The sequence below is a fragment of the Eubalaena glacialis genome, chromosome 10 (assembly GCF_028564815.1).
Source record: "Eubalaena glacialis isolate mEubGla1 chromosome 10, mEubGla1.1.hap2.+ XY, whole genome shotgun sequence".
NCBI classification, from domain to species: domain Eukaryota; kingdom Metazoa; phylum Chordata; class Mammalia; order Artiodactyla; family Balaenidae; genus Eubalaena; species Eubalaena glacialis.
In genome coordinates this window covers 44,140,281-44,160,791 of record NC_083725.1, presented here as the reverse complement: position 1 = coordinate 44,160,791, position 20,511 = coordinate 44,140,281, and the positions used below count along the sequence as shown (strand labels likewise).

Below are 20,511 nucleotides of genomic sequence, written 5' to 3'. Positions count from 1 at the left end.
GAAAATGATATAATGAAAAAATTAATATTGTTAAAATGACCAAACCACCTAAGGCAATCTAAAGATTCAATGTAATCTCTATCAAAATACCAATGGCAATTTTCACAGAACTAGAACAAATAATTCTAAAATTTGTATGGAAACACAAAACACCCCAAATAACCAAAACAATCAAGAAAGAAACAAAAATCTGGAGGTATCATGCTCCTTCATTTCAAACTGTACTACAAAGCTACAGTAATCAAAATAGTATGGGAAATGAGAGCCCAGAAATAAACCCACACACATATGGTCAATTAATCTATGGCAAAGGATGCAAGAATATAAAATGGGGAGAAGACAGATTTTTCAGTAAATAATGCTGGGAAAACTGGATAGCTACATGCAAAAGAATCAAACTGGACTACCTTCTCACACCATATACAAAAATAAACTCAAAATGGATTAAAGACTTAAATGTAAGACCTGAAACCATAAAATTCCTAGAAGAAAACATAGTACACTGTTCGACATCAGTCTTAACAATATTTATTTTGGATCCGTCTCCTCAGACGAGGGCACTAAAAGCAAAAATAAACAAATGGGACTACATCAAACTAAAAAATTTTAACATAGCAAAGGAAACTATCAACAAAACAAAAAGGTAGCCTACTGAAATATTTGAAGATATTTGCAAATCATTCATCTAATAAAGGGTTAATATCCAAAATATACAAAGAACTCATACAAATCAACATCAAATAAAAAAATCAAACAACCTGATTAAAAAATTGGCAGAGGACCTAAATAGACATTTTTCCAAAGAAGACATAGAGATGGCCAACAGACACATGAAAAGGCACTCAACATCACTAAGCATCAGAGAAATGCAAGTCAAAACTACAATGAGATATTACCTCATACCTGTGAAAATGGTTCTTAGCAAAAAAGCAACAAATAACAAACGTTGGTGGGCATATGGAGAAAAGGAAACTCCTGTGCACTCTTAGTAGGAATGTAAGTTGGTATATCCACTATGGAAAACAGTAATAGCTTCCTCAAAAAAATTAAAAATAGGATTACTAAAAACTGGTGCTTGCTGTTGTTTGCCAGATGCAGGAACGCAGCAGAACACTGGTGCTCCCTCCACAAGCTCTTGTCATCGACCAAGCTCTTGATTTTTAAAATCTGGACTTAGCCAAGTATATTTGGCCATGTTAAAAATAGTATCTTTGTTATTAAAAATTTTATTGCATAATTTAAAAAAATAGAATTACTATAAAATCCAGCAATCCCACTTCAGGGTATTTATCCAAATAAAACAAAAACACTAGTTCAAAAAGATGTATGCACTCCAATGTTCATTGCAGCATTATTTATAATAGCCAAGATATGGAAGCCACCTAATTGTCCATTGATAGATGGATAAAGAATACATGGTAAATATATAAACAATGGAATATTACTCAGCTATAATAATAATGAAATCTTGCCATTTGACATAATGTGTATGGGTTTAGAGGGTCTTATGCTAATGAAATAATCAGAGAAAAACAAATACCACATGATCTCATATATGGAATTCAAAAAACAAAAAAAGAATGAAAACAGACTCTTAGACACAGAGAACAGACAGATGTTGCCAGAAAGTTGGCATTGGGGGATGTGAAATAGGTGAAGGAGATTAAGAGGTACAAACCTCCAGTTATAAATAAATAAGTTACAGGCATGTAATATACAGCCTAAGAATATGGTCAGTAATATTGTAATATATTTGTTTGGGGACAGATGGTTACTAGATATACTGTGGCAATCATTTCATAATGTATGCAAATGTCAAATCATTATGTAGTGCACCTGAAACTAACATAGTATTGTGCATCAAGTGAATTTCCAAAAAAAATAAAATAAATTTTAAAAAATTAAAAAAATCACAACCTGCCTGCTATGGACTGAATTGTGTCTCCCCAAAATTAATATGTTGAAATCCTAACTGCTGTATGACTGTATTTGGAGGAGACGCCTTTAAAGAGATCAGACGGCAATTAGATATACGAGGCTGGAGTTTAAGAGTGAGGTTTAGAATAAAGATATAAATTAGGAAATTATTGGCATATAAATTTCATTTAATACCATAAGACTGCATGCCATCTCCAAGGATATAAGCATAAAATAAAGAAGAAAGGAGTATGAAAACTGAGCCCTCAAGTATCCAATAGAAAGAAGTTGTGGAAAAGAGGAGCCATCCAAAGGATACAGAGAGGAAGCAACCATCTGTTAAAAAAAAAAAAAAAAAAAAAAAGAATGTGATATCCTGACAGACAAAAGAGTAAAATCTATCAAGGAAGAGAAAGTAATCAACTGGGTCAAATGCTGCTGACTTGGAAAGTATGATGAGGAATGAGAATTGATCATTGATTTAAGCAACATAGAGGTCATTCGTGATCTTGACACTAGAAGTTTAAGTAAAATAGTAAGGACTGAAGTCTCACAAGAATTGGTTCAAGAGAAAATGGAGAAAAGTTAATGCAGACAACTCTTTTAAGAAGTTTTGCTGTAAAGGGAAGTGGAGAAATCAAAACACTTTGAAGTCAGAGATGTCATAATTTGCTTATGAGTTGGAGTAGTGCAGGGGAAAAAGAAAGAAATCCAGGATGACCCCCAAATTTAGGATACAGAAATTGTCATTCACTGAGTAAGGAATACTGCAGAAGTAGGTGGGGGAAATTAAGGTTAAGAATCCCATCTAAATAGAAATGTTTAATAGGTCATAGGACATGTGAATTTGGAGTCTAGGGAGGAAGTTCATGGCTGAAAATATTGGTGTCATCAGCATACAGAAGGTATTTAAAACCATGAGACTAGATAAGATCACCATGGAGTTAAAAAAAATGGGAGTTAGTAGAACTGCGGTGCACCTGGAAGATGAAAAGAAACTAGCGATGGAGACTGATAAGGCATAATCAGAAAGGAGAAAAACAGAAGTTTTGAAAAGTATTTCAAAGAGCAGAGCATGATCAATTGTGTCAAAGCATGATGTTAGAACAAATAAGCTAAGGAACAGAGACCCAACCATAGCGTTTTAGCAATAGAGACCATTGGTGATCTTGACAGGAGCAGTTATGGTGGAATGCTGGAGGTAAGAGCTTGATTGGAGCGGGTTCAAGAGTGAATAGAAAGAGAATAATTGGAGATAGCAAATAAGGCACAAATAACTCTCGAGAAGTTTTGCTATAAAAGAAACATAGAGACTAGAGACTGGGTAAAGACTGGAAGGAGAGAAAATTTTGAGACAATTTTGTTTTGATTTGTTTTTAAGTGGGAAAAATACGTGCATGCTTGCATTAGAGACATTTGAGGGGGAGGTGGGGGGGGGAGAGAGACACAACTGAGATGGATTGCCCTCTTCTTTACAATATCTTAAGAGGACCACCCCTTGAGTGGCATAAAGTTGCCTTAGAGTGGATTCATGTTTCTACTCTAGTAAAAAGTTGGAAGAATGTTCAGAAAGAAGAATGAGTATATGGCAATTTTGCTAATGACGGATTATGAATTCCAAAGTCCCTAGTAAAAGGATTTTAAACAGTAGGGAAAGATGACAACTGAGAAAGAGGAAATGCACAGAGTTCTATGGGGATTCGAATAAAACGGATGAGGCATGACCTATCTGTCTGGAGTTGCTTGAAGTGACTGACATAAACAGAAGTCAATGAAACAGTAAGTCCTGAGGGACCCAAGGCAAGTATTGGTGAAGCAGTGTATGTTGGGGTCTAGGGAGAGCTGAGTGTCTTGGTATCTCTTCTTCCCACCTTTATGTTTGGCAGACACAGCTCAGCATTCTACCAAGCTATGGACTTAACAGTGGCCTTTACCCCCTACCTCTTAGACTCCAAGCATGCTGCTATTTGCCAGTGCAGCAAAAGGGGACAGACTTTTTTCGTGTCTTCATTTCACTGCTTTAAAAAGTCAGCTCTGTAGGGCTGTGAGATTTGTCAGGCAGCCCACACTGCCTATGCGCTGATCATTCACCTTTCAGGGAGCTAATTATTTGGTAACATTCTACTATTACATTTCAAAAGAGATTTTCATGGGAAATCCAAGATGCATTTAATTCCAGCTTGTCATAGTAAAAGTCCATCAAGTCATCAAATCAAGAGCTCCCCCCTGCCACTGCCCTGCCATGCTTAAACAGAAATCCAGGGCTGATATAAATCCAGAGAATGTTTGCACTTCATAAGGGAGGTTTTCTACTTTCCCCATTTTCACCTCTATAACAAATGTTCTTCCAGAAATATTTCCTACACAGCAGAGATGAGTGAACAAGAAAAGCAGTCAAATAGAGCATAAACGCTATGTAAAAAATACTTTACTATGTGGTAATTATATTGACACACAATTTTATGTTTTAATAAAATCTAAATGTAGTGCAAAAATTACTCCAAGGAGAGTTCAGAGCTTCCACTTTGAAACTACAAACTGGAGTTTTTAAATTAGAGGAATATATTCTTACTCTGCTGCTTGTAACTGCCAAGTGGCTAAGCATGTTTGCCAGAACTGTGAGAAGCAAACTGCTCAAGAAATTTCTCTAGAAATATGAGAACTATTTGCTTAAATTACAGCACCAGTTGGCGTCTTATCTGGGGCTGAGGGGTTGACAAAATGATCATGGCAAGTTATGTTATGTCAATCTATGTGTAAACATGAGATGAAAGAATTCTAACTATAACAAACTGACATGTGCAAGTGCTTACTTCTGAGGATTGATTTTCATTTTACTAATGAGGCGGGAGGTGACACATGACCACGTGTTATAAGGATGTACGCAGCAGCCTGCCAATTATGTCAGTGCCTGTGATATCTTTGATCGCAATCTATAAGCATTTCCAGTTCACTTAATGGCATGAAATCTCCTTCCTCTCCATAGTCCCAGAAATCATAACAGGGGACATGGAATCAGCCATGGCAGTGGACCTGAACCCCTGGGTGGAATATGAATTCAGAGTGGTGGCCACCAATCCAATTGGGACTGGAGATCCAAGCACCCCATCTCGAAAGATCCGCACAAATGAAGCAGGTAAGAATATTGGAGAGTCAGCATTCTATTTGGTATGTCCCTAATCACTTTTAAAGCAAGTTGAATTAACCATTAATGCTTGCTTTAGTATAATTTTTCCTGATTCGTTTACCTAGACATCATAAAATCTTTTCGTTCAAAATAATTCTTTCATTTTATCTGTTTTCAGAACATTCTCTCCTTGTTTCTACAAGTACAGGTCTAGGTGCTTCAATTTCCTCCCAACCCTTGCCCGCATCAAGTTACCATGAAACTGAAGCAGTTAGTTTCTTCTTCTAATTATATACTCATTCAATACAGCAGACCTATAAAATTCAGAATAGATTAGCTCACCCTCTTTTTCTCCAGTGATAACAGTTACCTCTAATTATAGGGTACTTCCTTAAACTCTTTATGTTGCCCTTCACCGTCTGAGCTGGTATAAATTACACTTTCCAAAGACAAACAGTCTTAACTTGACCTACTGCCATCTTGATGTCTATGTGTAAAATAACTGCTTCCTAACTTAGAAAAAAAAACAGTATTCTTCTGGCCTTTTAGAATGAAGTATCTCTGATAGAATCTTTCTAAAGACCACATGAGGAAAATTAACAGCTTTATTTAAAAACAAATGTTAAGATATCTTGCCCATCATCTGGAAGAAGCAGAATAAAGAAAAATTGTTAGTAGAATTTTGATTACTTTGGACAAAGTCTTATTGAGATTTATCTTTATGTGCCTATAAAATTGTATATAAAAATTATTTAGTAAGGCACTAACTTAAGCAAACACAAATATCAATAATGTTGATAAGAATGATTAAAACAAAAGAGAAATGAAGAGGGGGGTAGATTACAGATACGAGGAGGAGAAAAACAAATTAATGTCTTTACACTCAATGATAACATGAATCTCAATAATCATTACAACATAAGTACACTAAGGATGAGAATTTTGTCTTATTTGTTCACTGTTTTATCTTCAATACCTAGAACAATATCTGACACTGGTACTCCATATGTCTTTGTTGAAAGATTAAAAAGGAATATTCCTTTTCTTTCCTTTATATGCTGCTACCCACATCAGGACCCAGGTCAGAGACACATGTACATAGAAGGTTAAGAATGAACTGTGTATTGTACATTTTGTATCATAGTTATAGAATTGGACCAAAAATGTGATTTGTGACTTCTTAGAAATCGAACGAAGCTTATAATAATTAAAATAAATTATCAAAAGAGTTGGTTCTTTCTCTAAAACACACTCAGTCTGGTTCTTAAAAAGAGAAAGAAAGAAAAGAAAAGAACCCCAAATGATCAACTTATTACATAAAGTGTGAATAATCATTAAAAAGATGTTCAAATTCTTTTCATATAAAAATTAAGCAACCAAGAAAAGAAAAACTAGTCTAAATATGTTGGAAAAGATTCATTCACAGAAAAATCCAACTTTTCTGCTTTTGTGATTTGCCTATTACAAGTTGTTTTTTTTCTGCTACTTTTTCAATAGTGTGAATTTTAAATTGAACATTAATTGCTCAGTTGGATTTTCATGCATTCATGAAATCAGCCATGCTTTCATTGTATACAGGTGTTCATTAATTAAGAGCATAACAGGTTAGTTGTTCCTCATTTTATGTACTCACTGTGCAGATATTGAAATGACTGCCAATATTAGTCCTTAGGCTCACATATTTTCTAAAAAGCACTGCCTTAATTTGCATATTGTTAATTGTGTTTAAACAAAGGCAAAGATTACTGCCTAATTCAGATGCTCTCTATAAATATTCATTTCAAAATAAATAATCCGTTTGGGGTGAATAATCCTTTTAGACTTTCTGTAGTACAAATCTCTTTGTGCTATTAAAAATACTTTAACAACAACACTTTCACTTTTCAAGTTAAATTGTATTCAGATGATGCATTTTAATAGACTTATCCCTTGTCTATTTCTGAAGCTACTTCAATCATATAGCGCCTGTCTCTCCATTTTATCATGAGTTCTATACACATGACATACTCTAGTCCATTAAAATCTTATGGAAGAGAAGAGAAATAGCATGAAAAATACATGAAATACTCTTTTTTGAAAGTGAGTTGAGGAAGGCTGTACTGCATACTTTATGCTTCTTGTGCTTTGGTACCACACAGGGCTAAAGCTGCTAATGGTGTTGAACCAAGGGCTGAGTTTTGTGCCTGTTTTGTCAGGCAGCACAGATTAAAAGGGACACTAACACCCTGAGACATCCTCTCAAGTGATGCACTCTGCCTCTATTAAGTACATGTCCTGTATTTTAAAAGATGATGCTGTTCTAATGGACCAAGTAATCTTTGAAAACCAATGGAGCTGCCTGGAAGAGAAAAGGTCTCACACTCGGGATATTGAATCGAAAGTTTTATGTCCCTTTAAAATTCTCCTCTTTACTAGAATATTCTAAATCCCAAAGCAGTTTTAGTAAAGCATTTTTACCTTAGATTGTTTCTTGCCCACACACCAAAAAAGGTTAATTTTTCTTTGCAATATCCTATAGGGTATATTTTGAATTTTATGGTCATCAAAATACTCTTCGTAATCAATAAATATAAGATAAATTGGTTTAGTCAACTTATTATTTTTAGGATGTCAAAATCGTGATACAAATACAGATTTCCCCAGCTATCCAAAAGGAAAGCATTCCTAAGAAAACTTTTGTAAGCCAAAATGGCATAAAGTGAAGAACCAATTTTCATTTTTCACCTTTTTTCATAAAAGTGAAAATCTCTTCAGATTTTTTCAGTTTGTGAAAACAGGTACTAATGTAGGTCTTTCGTAAAACCAAAGTGGTATAAAGCAAACTTTTGAAAAGCAACGGATACCTGTATATGTTTGCACTTTAGTGTATGTTTATATTTATTTATTTATAGTTCAATTTTCTTACAAGTTTTAGTGAGTTTGCTAGCTACAGAGAGAGAGAGAAATTTGCAAATGTGGAAATGTGTTACTATCTTCAAACCAGTATATAAGTTTGTGTTGAATACTGGGAATGCTTTCTCTACCATTTAAAAAGATGACACTCAAGAGAGAAAAATCACATTTTAGGAAATGAATTTTGAAATAAACACTCTGGTAGAAATAGTAAAATATGTAAATATGAATTTAGCAAGAACAATTCTCTCATTTAATTGAGTAATTCTCTCATTTAGCTGAACTTTAATATTCTGTGTTATATATTTATAACACTGTTGAAAGATAAATGAAAAGGAGAGAAGATACCATTAACTATGTAATCTACAGTTTAGAAAGGTTTGGTCTTCTCTGTTCTATAAAATTTCTATTATTATTAAAGCTCTTGGTTTAAATCTCAATACCTGCAGTTTTTTATTTCAAATTATGACGAACAGATAGAGAGAGAGATACAAGAAGGTGCTACCTAATACCTGTAATTAAGAGTTTGAGGTTCAGAGTTATGCAGATCTCGATTAATGTTCTTCTCTGCCATTTACTAGCAATAAACATAGATAAGCTATATGCACTGTTCAAGGCTCAATTTTTTCACTTATAAAATGGAGATCATATAGCAACCTACTCCCTTGGATTATTGTGTTAAATAAGATAATGAAGGTAAAGAGTTTGGCACATGGTAAGTGCTTAACATTAGCCATTTATTATTATTATCATGAATGTAAATGAGTTATTACTTTATTAAATATACATTTAAATGACAGTAATTATGCATGTTGCTATTTTCGTATAGAGAAAACATTTTCAGGTTAAATATATGTTTGTCAACGTAGTAAGAGCCATTCAGTCTCTTGGCTTGCAGTTGCCTCCAAGACACCGTCTTGTTGAGAAGTCTCCACAGCAGACTGTGTGTCATCCATCCTGGCCCCTTAACCCACCTGAATGGCTGGGGAGTCAAGAGAGCCTTTCAGAGTGTGGTGCACAGTACAGAGCACCATGTTCCCCTCTACATCCCCCTTCTCCACCTCCATGTCTGGGCTCTTCATGCTGCTTTTCTTGTCTAGCCATACTCATCCATAAGTGGATCATGATATTGTCACAACATGTAGACATTTTCTTTGGTTCTTATAGCATAGATAAGACAAAAGGAGCAGAGAAGAAGTGTCAAATGAAAGACTTTGCTTAAACACATTGTTGCATATTCAATAACTTTCTAGTTTCTTAGTGCATTGTAGTCTGTCCTGTCATTCTCTTTGGACTTTGAAATGGAAAATGTCACATAACATATTTTTGGCCACATAAGGAAAAACATTTTTCTACATTTAAGAGATTAATGTTCAACCAGATAAATATGACTATCAAGTAAAAAATCAGATGAAAATCTTTCCTAGGCTTAGCACTTTCTGTACTATATTATGTTACAGTTAGGTAACTGGTTTACTGAACAGACTGAAATACATACAGTTTAAACATAAAAGAGTTTTATTCTTCTCCCACCATTGTTCTCCAATATGTTCCATCTCATCTCTGACTTCAGCCCCAACTATATCCAAGGCTCTTTTAGGTACTAGGACAGTCTCATTTTCAGCTATTCAAAAATACTATATTGGGGAGGAGCTTCAAGATGGCAGAAGAGTAAGACGCGGAGATCACCTTCCTCTCCACAAATACATAAGAAATATATCTACATGTGGAACATCTCCTATAGAACACCTACTGAACGCTGGCAGAAGACCTCATACCTCCCAAAAGGCAAGAAACTCCCCACGTACCTGGGTAGGGCAAAAGAAAAAAGAAAAAACAGAGACAAAAGAATAGGGACGGGACCTGCACCAGTGGGAGGGAGCTGTGAAGGAGGAAGGGTTTCCACACACTAGGAAACCCCTTCGTGGGCGGAGACTGTGGGTGACGGAGTGGGGGAGCTTCAGAGCCACGGAGGAGAGCGCAGCAACAGGGGTGCGGAGGGCAAAGTGGGGAGATTCCCTCACAGAGGAACGGTGACAACCAGCATTCACCAGCCCGAGAGGCTTCTCTGCTCACCCGCCGGGGCGGGCGGGGGCCAGGAGCTGAGGCTCAGGCTTCGGTCGGATCCCAGGGAGAGGACTGGGGTTGGCGGCGTGAACACAGCCTGAAGGGGGCTAGTGCACCACAGCTAGCCATAAGGGAGTCCGGGAAGAAGTCTAGAGCTGCCGAAGAGACAAGACACTTTTTCTTCCCTCTTTGTTTCCTGGTGCACGAGGAGAGGGGATTAAGAGCGCTGCTTAAAGGAGCTCCAGAGACGGTCGCGAGCCGCAGCTATCAGCACAGACCCCAGAGATGGGCATGAGATGCTAAGGCTGCTGCTGCCGCCACCAAGAAGCCTGTGTGTGAGCACAGGTCACTCTCCACACCTCCCCTCCCGGGAGCCTGTGCAGCCCGCCACTGCCAGGGTCCCGTGATCCAGGGACAACTTCCCCAGGAGAACGCACGGTGTGCCTCAGGCTGCTGCAAGATCACGCTGGCCTCTGCCACTGCAGGCTCGCCCTGCATCCATACCCCACTCTCCCCCCGGCCTGAGTGAGCCAGAGCCCCCAAAGAGGCTGCTCCTTTAACCCCGTCCTGTATGAGTGAAGAACAGATGCCCTCAGGCGACCGACACGCTGAGGTGGGTCCAAATCCAAAGCTGAGCCCTGGGAGCTGTGCGAACGAAGAAGAGAAAGGGAAATTTCTCCCAGCAGCCTCAGAAGCATCGGATTAAAGCTCCACAATCAACTTGATGTACCCTGCATCTGTGGAATAACTGAATAGACAACGAATAATCCCAAATTGAGGACGTGGACTTTGGGGGCAAAATATATATATTTATTCCCTTTTTCTCTTTTTGTGAGTGTGTATGTGTATGCTTCTGTGTGTTATTTTGTCTGTATAGCTTTGCTTTTACCATTTGTCCTAGGGTTCTGTCTGTCCATTTTTGTTTTTTGTTTTTACATTTTAAAATTATTCTCTTAATAATTATTTTTTATTTTAATTATTTTATTTTATTTTATCTTCTTTCTTTCTTTCTTTCTTTCTTTCTTTCTTTCTTTCTTTCTTTCTTTCTTTCTTTCTTTCTTTCTTTCTTTCTTTCTTTCTATTTTTTCTCCCTTTTATTCTGAGCCGTGTGGAATGAAAGGCTCTTGGTGCTCCAGCCAGGGGTCAGGGCTGTGCCTCTGAGGTGGGAGAGCCAAATTCAGGACACTGGTCCACAAGAGACTTCCCAGCTCCACATAATATCAAATGGCAAAAATCTCCCAGAGATCTCCATCTCAACACCAAGACCCAGCTTCACTCAACGACCAGCAAGCTACAGTGCTGGACACCCTATGCCAAACAACTAGCAAAACAGGAACACAACCCCATCCATTAGCAGAGAGGCTGCCAAAAATCATAATAAGGCCACAGACACCCCAAAACACACCACCAGACGTGGACCTGGCCACCAGAAAGACAAGATCCAGCCTCATCAACAAGAACAAAGGCACGAGTCCCCTCCACCAGGAGGCCTACACAACCCACTGGACCAACCTTAGCAACTCGGGGCAGACACCAAAAACAACAGGAACTACGAACCTGCAGCCTGCGAAAAGGAGACCCCAAACACAGTAAGTTAAGCAAAATGAGAAGACAGAAAAACACACAGCAGATGAAGGAGCAGGGTCAAAACACACCAGACCTAACAAATGAAGAGGAAATAGGCAGTCTACCCGAAAAAGAATTCAGAATAATGATAGTAAAGATGATCCAAAATCTTGGAAATAGAATAGACAAAATGCAAGAAACATTTAACAAGGACGTAGAAGAACTAAAGAGGAACCAAGCAACGATGAAAAACACAATAAATGAAATTAAAAATACTCTAGACGGGATCAATAGCAGAATAACTGAGGCAGAAGAACGGGTAAGTGACCTGGAAGATAAAATGGTGGAAATAACTACTGCAGAGCAGAATAAAGAAAAAAGAATGAAAAGAACTGAGGACAGTCTCTGAGACCTCTGGGACAACATTAAACACACCAACATTCAAATTATAGGGGTCCCAGAAGAAGAGAAAAAGAAAGGGACTGAGAAAATATTTGAAGAGATTATAGTTGAAAACTTCCCTAATATGGGAAAGGAAATAGTTAATCAAGTCCAGGAAGCACAGAGAGTCCCATACAGGATAAATCCAAGGAGAAACACACCAAGACACATATTAACCAAACTATCAAAAATTAAATACAAAGAAAAAATATTAAAAGCAGCTAGGGAAAAACAACATATAACACACAGGGGAATCCACATAAGGTTAACAGCTGATCCTTCAGCAGAAACTCTGCAAGCCAGAAGGAAGTGGCAGGACATATTTAAAGTGTTGAAGGAGAAAAACCTACAACCAGGATTACTCTACCCAGCAAGGATCTCATTAAGATTTGATGGAGAAATTAAAAACTTTACAGACAAGCAAAAGCTAAGAGAATTCAGCACCAGCAAACCAGCTTTACAACAAATGCTAAAGGAACTTCTCTAGACACGAAACACAAGAGAAGGATAAAAGCTACAATAACAAACCCAAAACATTTAAGAAAATGGGAATAGGAACATACATATGCATAATTACCTCAAATGTAAATGGATTAAATATTCCAACCAAAAGACATAGACTGGTTGAATGGATACAAAAACAAGGTCCGTATATATGCTGTCTGCAAGAGACCAACCTCAGACCTCAGACACATATAGACTGAAAGTGAGGTGATGGAAAAAGATATTGCATGCAAATGGAAATCAAAAGAAAGCTGGAGTAGCAATTCTCATATCAGACAAAATAGACTTTAAAATAAAGACTATTACAAGAGACAAAGAAGGACACTACATAATGATCAAGGGATAAATCCAAGAAGAAGATATAACAATTGTAAATATTTATGCACCCAACATAGGAGCAACTCAATACATAAGGCAAATGCTAACAGCCATAAAAGGGGAAATCGACAGTAACACAATCATAGTAGGGGACTTTAACACCCCACTTTCACCAATGGACAGATCATCCAAAATAAAAATAAATAAGGAAGCACAAGCTTTAAATGATACATTAAACAAGATGGAATTAATTTATATTTACAGGACATTCCATCCAAAAAAACAGAATACACTTTCTTCTCAAGTGTTCATGGCACATTCTCCAGGTCAGATCATATCCTGGGTCACAAATCAAGCCTCGGTAAATATAAGAAAATTGAAATTGTATCAAGTATCTTTTCTGACCACAATGCTATGAGACTAGATGTCAATTACGGAAAAAATCTGTAAAAAATACAAACACACAGAGGCTAATCAATACACTACTAAATAACCAAGAGATCACTGAAGAAATCAGAGGAAATCAAAAAATACCTAGAAACAAATGACAATGAAAACACGATGACCCAAAACCTATGGGATGCAGCAAAAGCAGTTCTAAGAGGGAAGTTTAGAGCAATACAATCCTACACTAAGAAACAAGAAACATCTCAAATAAACAACCTAACCTTACACCTAACGCAATTAGAGAAAGGAGAACAAAGAAACCCCAAAGTTAGCTGAAGGAAAGAAATCATAAAGATCAGATCAGAAATAAATGAAAAAGAAATGAAGGAAACGATAGCAAAGATCAATAAAGCTAAAAGCTGGTTCTTTGAGAACATAAACAAAATTGATAAACCATTAGCCAGACTCATCAAGAAAAAAAATGGGGAAGACTCAAATCAATAGAATTAGAAATGAAAAAGGAGAAGTAACAACTGACACTGCAGAAATACAAAGGATCATAAGAGATTACTACAAGCAACTATATGCCAATAAAATGGACAACATGGAAGAAATGGACAAATTCTTAGAAATGTACAACCTTCCGAGACTGAACCAGGAAGCAATAGAAAATATGAACAGACCAATCAAAAGCACTGAAATTGAAACTGTAGTTAAAATCTTCCAACAAACAAAAGCCCAAGACAAGATGGCTTCACAGGTGAATTCTATCGAACATTTAGAGTAGAGCTAACACCTATCCTTCTCAAACTCTTCCAAAATATAGCAGAGGGAGGAACACTCCCAAACTCATTCTACGAGGCCACCATAACCCTGATACCAAAACCAGACAAAGATGTCACAAAGAAAGAAAACTACAGGGCAATAACACTGATGAACATAGATGCAAAAATCCTCAACAAAATACTAGCAAACAGAATCCAAGAGCACAATAAAGGATCATACACCATGATCAAGTGGGGTTTATCCCAGGAATGAAAGGATTCTTCAATATACGCAAATCAATCAATGTGATACACCATATTAACAAATTGAAGGAGAAAATCTCCATCGATGCAGAGAAAGCTTTCGACAAAATTCAACACCCATTTATGATAAAAATCCTGCAGAAAGTAGGCATAGAGGGAACTTTCCTCAACATAATAAAGGCCATATATGACAAACCCACAGCCAACATCATCCTCAATGGTGAAAAACTGAAACCATTTCCACTAAGATCAGGAATAAGACAAGGTTGCCCACTCTCACCACTATTATTCAACATAGTTTTGGAAGTTTCAGCCACAGCAATCAGAGAAGAAAAAGAAATAAAAGGGATCCAAATCGGAAAAGAAGAAGTAAAGCTGTCACTGTTTGCAGATGACATGATACTATACATAGAGAATCCTAAAGATGCTACCAGAAAACTACTAGAGCTAATCAATGAATTTGGTAAAGTAGCAGGATACAAAATTAATGCACAGAAATCTCTTGCATTCCTATACACTAATGATGAAAAATCTGAAAGTGAAATTAAGAAAACACTCCCATTTACCATTGCGACAAAAAGAATAAAATACCTAGGAATAAACCTACCTAAGGAGACAAAAGAGCTGTATGCAGAAAATTATAAGACACTGATGAAAGAAATTAAAGATGATACAAATAGATGGAGAGATATACCATGTTCTTGGATTGGAAGAATCAATGTTGTGAAAATGACTACTACCCAAAGTGAACTACAGATTCAATGCAATCCCTATCAAACTACCACTGGCATTTTTCACAGAACTAGAACAAAAAATTTCACAATTTGTATGGAAACACAAAAGACCCTGAATAACCAAAGCAATCTTGAGAAAGAAAAATGGAGCTGGAGGAATCAGACTCCCTGACTTCAGACTATACTACAAAGCTACAGTAATCAAGACAGTATGGTACTGGCACAAAAACAGAAATATAGATCAATGGAACAGGATAGGAAGCCCAAAGATAAACCCACGCACATATGGTCACCCTATCTTTGATAAAGGAGGCAAGAATATACACTGGAGAAAGGAGAGCCTCTTCAATAAGTGGTGCTGGGAAAACTGGACAAGTATGTGTAAAAGTATGAAATTAAAACACTCCCTAACACCATACACACAAAAAAAACTCAAAATGTATTAAAGACCTAAATGTAAGACCAGACACTACCAAATTCTTAGAGGAAAACATAGCCAGAAGACTTTATGACATAAATCACAGCAAGATCCTTTTTGACCCACCTCCTAGAATAATGGAAATAAAGACAAAAATAAACAAATGGGACCTAATGAAACTTAAAAGCTTTTGCACAGCAAAGGAAACCACAAACAAGACTAAAAAATAACCCTCAGAATGGGAGAAAATATTTGCAACTGGAGCAACTGACAAAGGATTAATCTCCAAAATTTACAAGCAGCTCATGCAGCTCAATATCAAAAAAAAAAACAACCCAATCCAAAATGGGCCAAAGACCTAAATAGACATTTCTCCAAAGAAGATATACAGATTGCCAGCAAACACGTGAAAGAATGCTCAACATCATTAATCATTAGAGAAATGCAAATCAAAACTACAATGAGATATCATCCCACACCAGTCAGAATGGCCATCATCAAAAAATCTAGAAACAATAAAAGTTGGATAGGGTGTGGAGAAAAGGGAACCCTCTTGCACTGTTGGTGGGAATGTAAATTGATACAGCCACTAAGGAGAACAGTATGGAGGTTCCTTAAAAATCTAAAAATAGAACTACCATACGACCCAGCAATCCCACTACTGGGCATATACCCTGAGAAAACCATAATTCAAAAAGAGTCATGTACCAAAATGTTCATTGCAGCTCTATTTACAATAGCCAAGACATGGAAGCAACCTAAGTGTCCATCAACAGATGAATGGATAAAGAAGGTGTGGCACATATATACAATGGAATATTACTCAGCCATGAAAAGAAACGAAATTGAGTTATTTGTAATGAGGTTGATGGACCTAGAGTCTGTCATACAGAGTGAAATAAGTTAGAAAGAGAAAAACAAATACTGTATGCTAACACATATATATGGAATCTAGGGGAAAAAAAAAAAAAAAAGGTCATGAAGACCCTAGGGGCAAGACGGGAATAAAGACACAGACCTACTAGAGAATGGACTTGAGGATATGGGGAGGGGGATGGGTAAGCTGTGACAAAGTGAGAGAGTGGCATGGACATATCTACACTACCAAACGTAAAATAGATAGCTAGTGGGGAGCAGCCTCATAGCACCGGGAGATCAGCTCAGTGCTTTGTGACCACCTAGAGGGGTGGGATAGGGAGGGTGGGAGGGAGGGATACGCAAGAGGGAAGAGATATGGGAACATATGTATATGTATAACTGATTCACTTTCTTATAAAGCAGAAACTAACACACCATTGTGAAGCAATTATATTCCAATAAAGATGTTAAAAAAATAGAAAAAAATAAAATATAGAAGAGGTTATTCTCAGTATTTTCAAACTACCCTATGTATTAGCCATGCAAGTATAACTAGTGATTTGTGTGTGCTTCTTTTATTTCTTTTTTCTTTTTAAATACTTAGTGGTCTATTTGGAACTAGGGAGTTATGAAACTGAATATCTATATCTCATGTGTATAGCTCCAGGTAGAGCTGAAACACTAAGTTCTAATAGGTACATTTTTTTTTTCCTCCAAAGATTTGTCTTGGCATACAATAGATATGTGTAACCTTTTGATTGTTTACTGACCTCTGTGACAAAAGTCTGAAATAAACATCTAGTACCAAAAAAAGTAAAAAAAAAAAAAATTCTATATTAACTTAATAAACACTTTCATCTCATATCCAGTTCCATGTTTCTGTCCCTCCATCCCAGCACAGGCTTGACTCAAGGGTTACGATTTGTCTTTTCTTTCTTCTTTCTACTTCCTCCCTGACCTTCCAACTGCTATTCTGGTCACTTCCCAGGTCAGAAAAGAAGAAAATGAAAAATGACTTCACGTGTTGCAATTTGTTGTTCTCACGTAAATGTTGAGTGCTCCAGGAGATGGCATTTGTCCACATTCTGCTTCCTTCTCTCTCGGGGTACATTGGGTTCTTTAGAGACTACCGTATCTCCTAGCAGGCAGCTTTATTGGCTGTGATACCAACAGGATTATTCAAACCTACCTTCCACAGTGTCTGCTTTGCCCATGATAATCATTTCGCATTTCTGACCTGCCAAACTCTAGAAATGCCATATGTTCTCAAGAACTATTTTGGTCTCTGCTCTAGTAGCATAGCGCAGGGCTGAGCCATCTTACAAAGTTCTGAAGCTCAACAGCATCCAGCCAGGATGTGAGAGGTAAGCATCTGTACTCTCCTCATCAGCTATTTTGCTTCTCTTGTCACTTAGCTTGAGGGGGAAATGATACTCCCACTTTGCTCCTAGCGACAGCTGGGGATGGAGGGATATGCCACAGCACATCCATCTGCTAAGCTGACAGCCTTCTTCCAAAACACTGCTTGTGCTAAAATCTTATATATATGGCTGGAGAAGGCTAATGGGAAAGGGTCATGAAATTGGTTTTCTCTCTTTCCTAGTAGTTCTGTGGTTTTGTCTAGCCAACCTCACTTTAGCATCTGAGGTTACATGTGTCTCATCCCAAGTCCAGAAAAGACTCATTAAACTTCCTACTACAGTTTCTTTCCCTGTACATTACCTTCCTACTTCTGAAAGGATCTTGCTTTGTTCATATTCACATTTCTTGTCCATGATAATTACTTAGGAAACTTCACTGAGTTCAAAAGTTATGGAAAGAACACAATAAAATACTATTATAAGGTGGGACTGAATTAGTTTTCCCAGGGGCATATGGGTTGGCCTTGTAAATGGCATTTAATGGAGCTTTGAAGGCCAGACCAAATGAGACTCAGGCAGAATTATTTATAGGGGGCAATTAAAAAATCTGCATACTATTGTCAGGCACTGGTGTGTGCAGAGAAAAGGCATAAAGCTGTGGAGTTTTTAAAGGTCTTTCTAGTCTACGTTTCTAAAAAAATATATGATATAAAAAACGTAAAGCAGTCAACTGAAATAATTGGGAAACTCTAAAAGAAAATACTATTAAATGAACATTATAGCTTTCTTCAACCCAATGAGTAATTTAATTATATTAAATAAAAGAAATTGTTCTTAGTAACATTAAGAGCAGACAAAAAGCATAGCAAGCAACAGACCTCTAAGACCAAATCTCAATAATTAGGAAAAAAGAAGGTAATAGTATGGCTCATACAGCAGACAGTATTTTAAATCATGAAACCACTTTGGTCCAGGAAAGTCTTTTCTGCAAAATATATTCAAGAAATATATCTCCAGTTTCAGAGACACTTTGCAAACAGAGATGGTAACTTTAACAAATGCCTTTCTAAATGAAACATGGTTAATTGTTAGGCATGCCCCTTTCTGACTAATAGCAAGATGAGGGAAGAGCAGTAGAAGACTTGAGCATGAAAGACAAAAGGGTAATGAGAGGTTATCATCAACCCAGGAGTAAATGTGAGACACTCAAGTTAGACTTTTCCCATCTTCCTAGTCCCTATAATGCCGTATACCAGTCATAAATCATGAACCATGTTCCAAGCACTATACTAAGCCCTTGCCTTTCATTACAGCATTTAATTCTCACATCAACCCTCTAAAGCAAGCAGGTTTATCCCCATCTTACAGATGAGAAGCAGAATAAGAGAGTTAAAAACTTGTACAAGGTTACCTAATAAGTAAGGGGCAGAGGTGGAATTCTAATCTTAAACCAAAGGTGATGACTCCCAAGTTATCTTCCTCCCACCCCTCCCTTCTTCCTCTTGCCTTTTTCTTTCTCTTCATTTTACCACACGTTCCAACAAATCTTGCTCAAAGATTATTATGCCTATCCTCTGCTTCTACTTCCTTGTGGAATAAAGTTCAGAGAAAATGAGTGAAGGGAAACACCTTTTATTGTCTATACGTACCTCCTGTGGTCCTGACTATTGCTATTTATGAGAAGGTTCATAAATCAGAGAAATCTTACATTCTCTGAAATATCCTAGCAATGAAAGTTGTAAATCAAAAATGATATATTGCCTAGATTTTCAAATTAAACAAGCTGAGCCAAAACTGAAAGCACAATTCCCATGGTACTATCGAAACCGTATTATCCAGATTTCCCGAAGAACAGTCTATTTCAAGATCACATGTGTATAGATTCCTATTGAACTTAGTGTTTATCATAGAAGACAACTACTTTTTCTTTTTGAAATCATTTTCTTTTTGAAGTAGATGATAACATTAGGTAATAGTTATAAATTACAGTTCCAGGCACTGTTATACATAATTATGAAAACCTTAAAAAGTAGGTACTATTATTATCTCCGTGAGACAACTAAAGGACAAAGTGATTAAGAGATATTTTCAACCCATCAGCTAGAATGGTAGAACTGAGATTCAATCCCAGATCTTTCTCAGTCCCAGAAGAACACTTTTACCACTTACACATACCACCTTATCTACCCTATTGATAGGAATAACAGCATTATCTGAACTCTTTAGGAAACACCACTGGTGTTTTTTTTAATTTTGGAAGCTCTTTATCTCTTTTTATAAAGTGAGCTTAGATGATAATCAGTTAACTGAAATATTTGTATGTTACATACTTCAATTCATGTAGGATTTTTTTTTTTAATTTCTCTCCTGACTCCCACCTTCACTATATTATCAACCTCCATTCCCTCCTTCCATTCTTTCACACTTTTCTGCCCAAACCAGTTGCTGGATTTGCTCCTAAATTATGTGATCTCTCCCAGGTCTCTAGTAAAGCTATATTATTTAATGAGCCATGTAAACATCTACTGTAATAGATTTGGAAATTTTTCCAGGAAAAAAAGAGAGATTGGTAAAAGATTTCATCCTGTATTCTTTTGTTTAGTTGAATGCTAATTAAAGCATGTTTTTAGTGTGATTGACTTTGTTCGGACTATTACACTTAGAAAGAGTTCTTTGAGACTCAAGCTTAAATTCATGCACGCTTAAACTAAGGTAGTACACTATATTTTAGTCACTCTGAGCATTTACAACCAAATGTATAAGATAAAAATGGACAAAAGTCTACATTTCAACATGCCAGATAAGGCACTAAAACAGCAAGACATTTATAGATTGTTGGAAAAGTATTAATCACGTTATTCATTCATGGAGGACTAATGTTCAAAAAGAAATT

At 36.8% G+C, this 20,511-nt stretch overlaps 1 protein-coding gene across 3 annotated transcripts in view; it reads left to right on the top strand.

Annotated features, from left to right (window-relative positions):
- CNTN5 (contactin 5) overlaps positions 1–20,511 on the top strand; it is a 1,391,352-nt gene that overhangs the window by 1,300,273 nt on the left and 70,568 nt on the right. For all 3 annotated transcript variants that reach the window (XM_061204029.1, XM_061204028.1, XM_061204030.1), the window contains exon 17: positions 4,904–5,053. In XM_061204029.1, the coding sequence (XP_061060012.1) occupies positions 4,904–5,053 (150 nt within the window). The remainder of the gene's footprint in view (positions 1–4,903; positions 5,054–20,511) is intronic.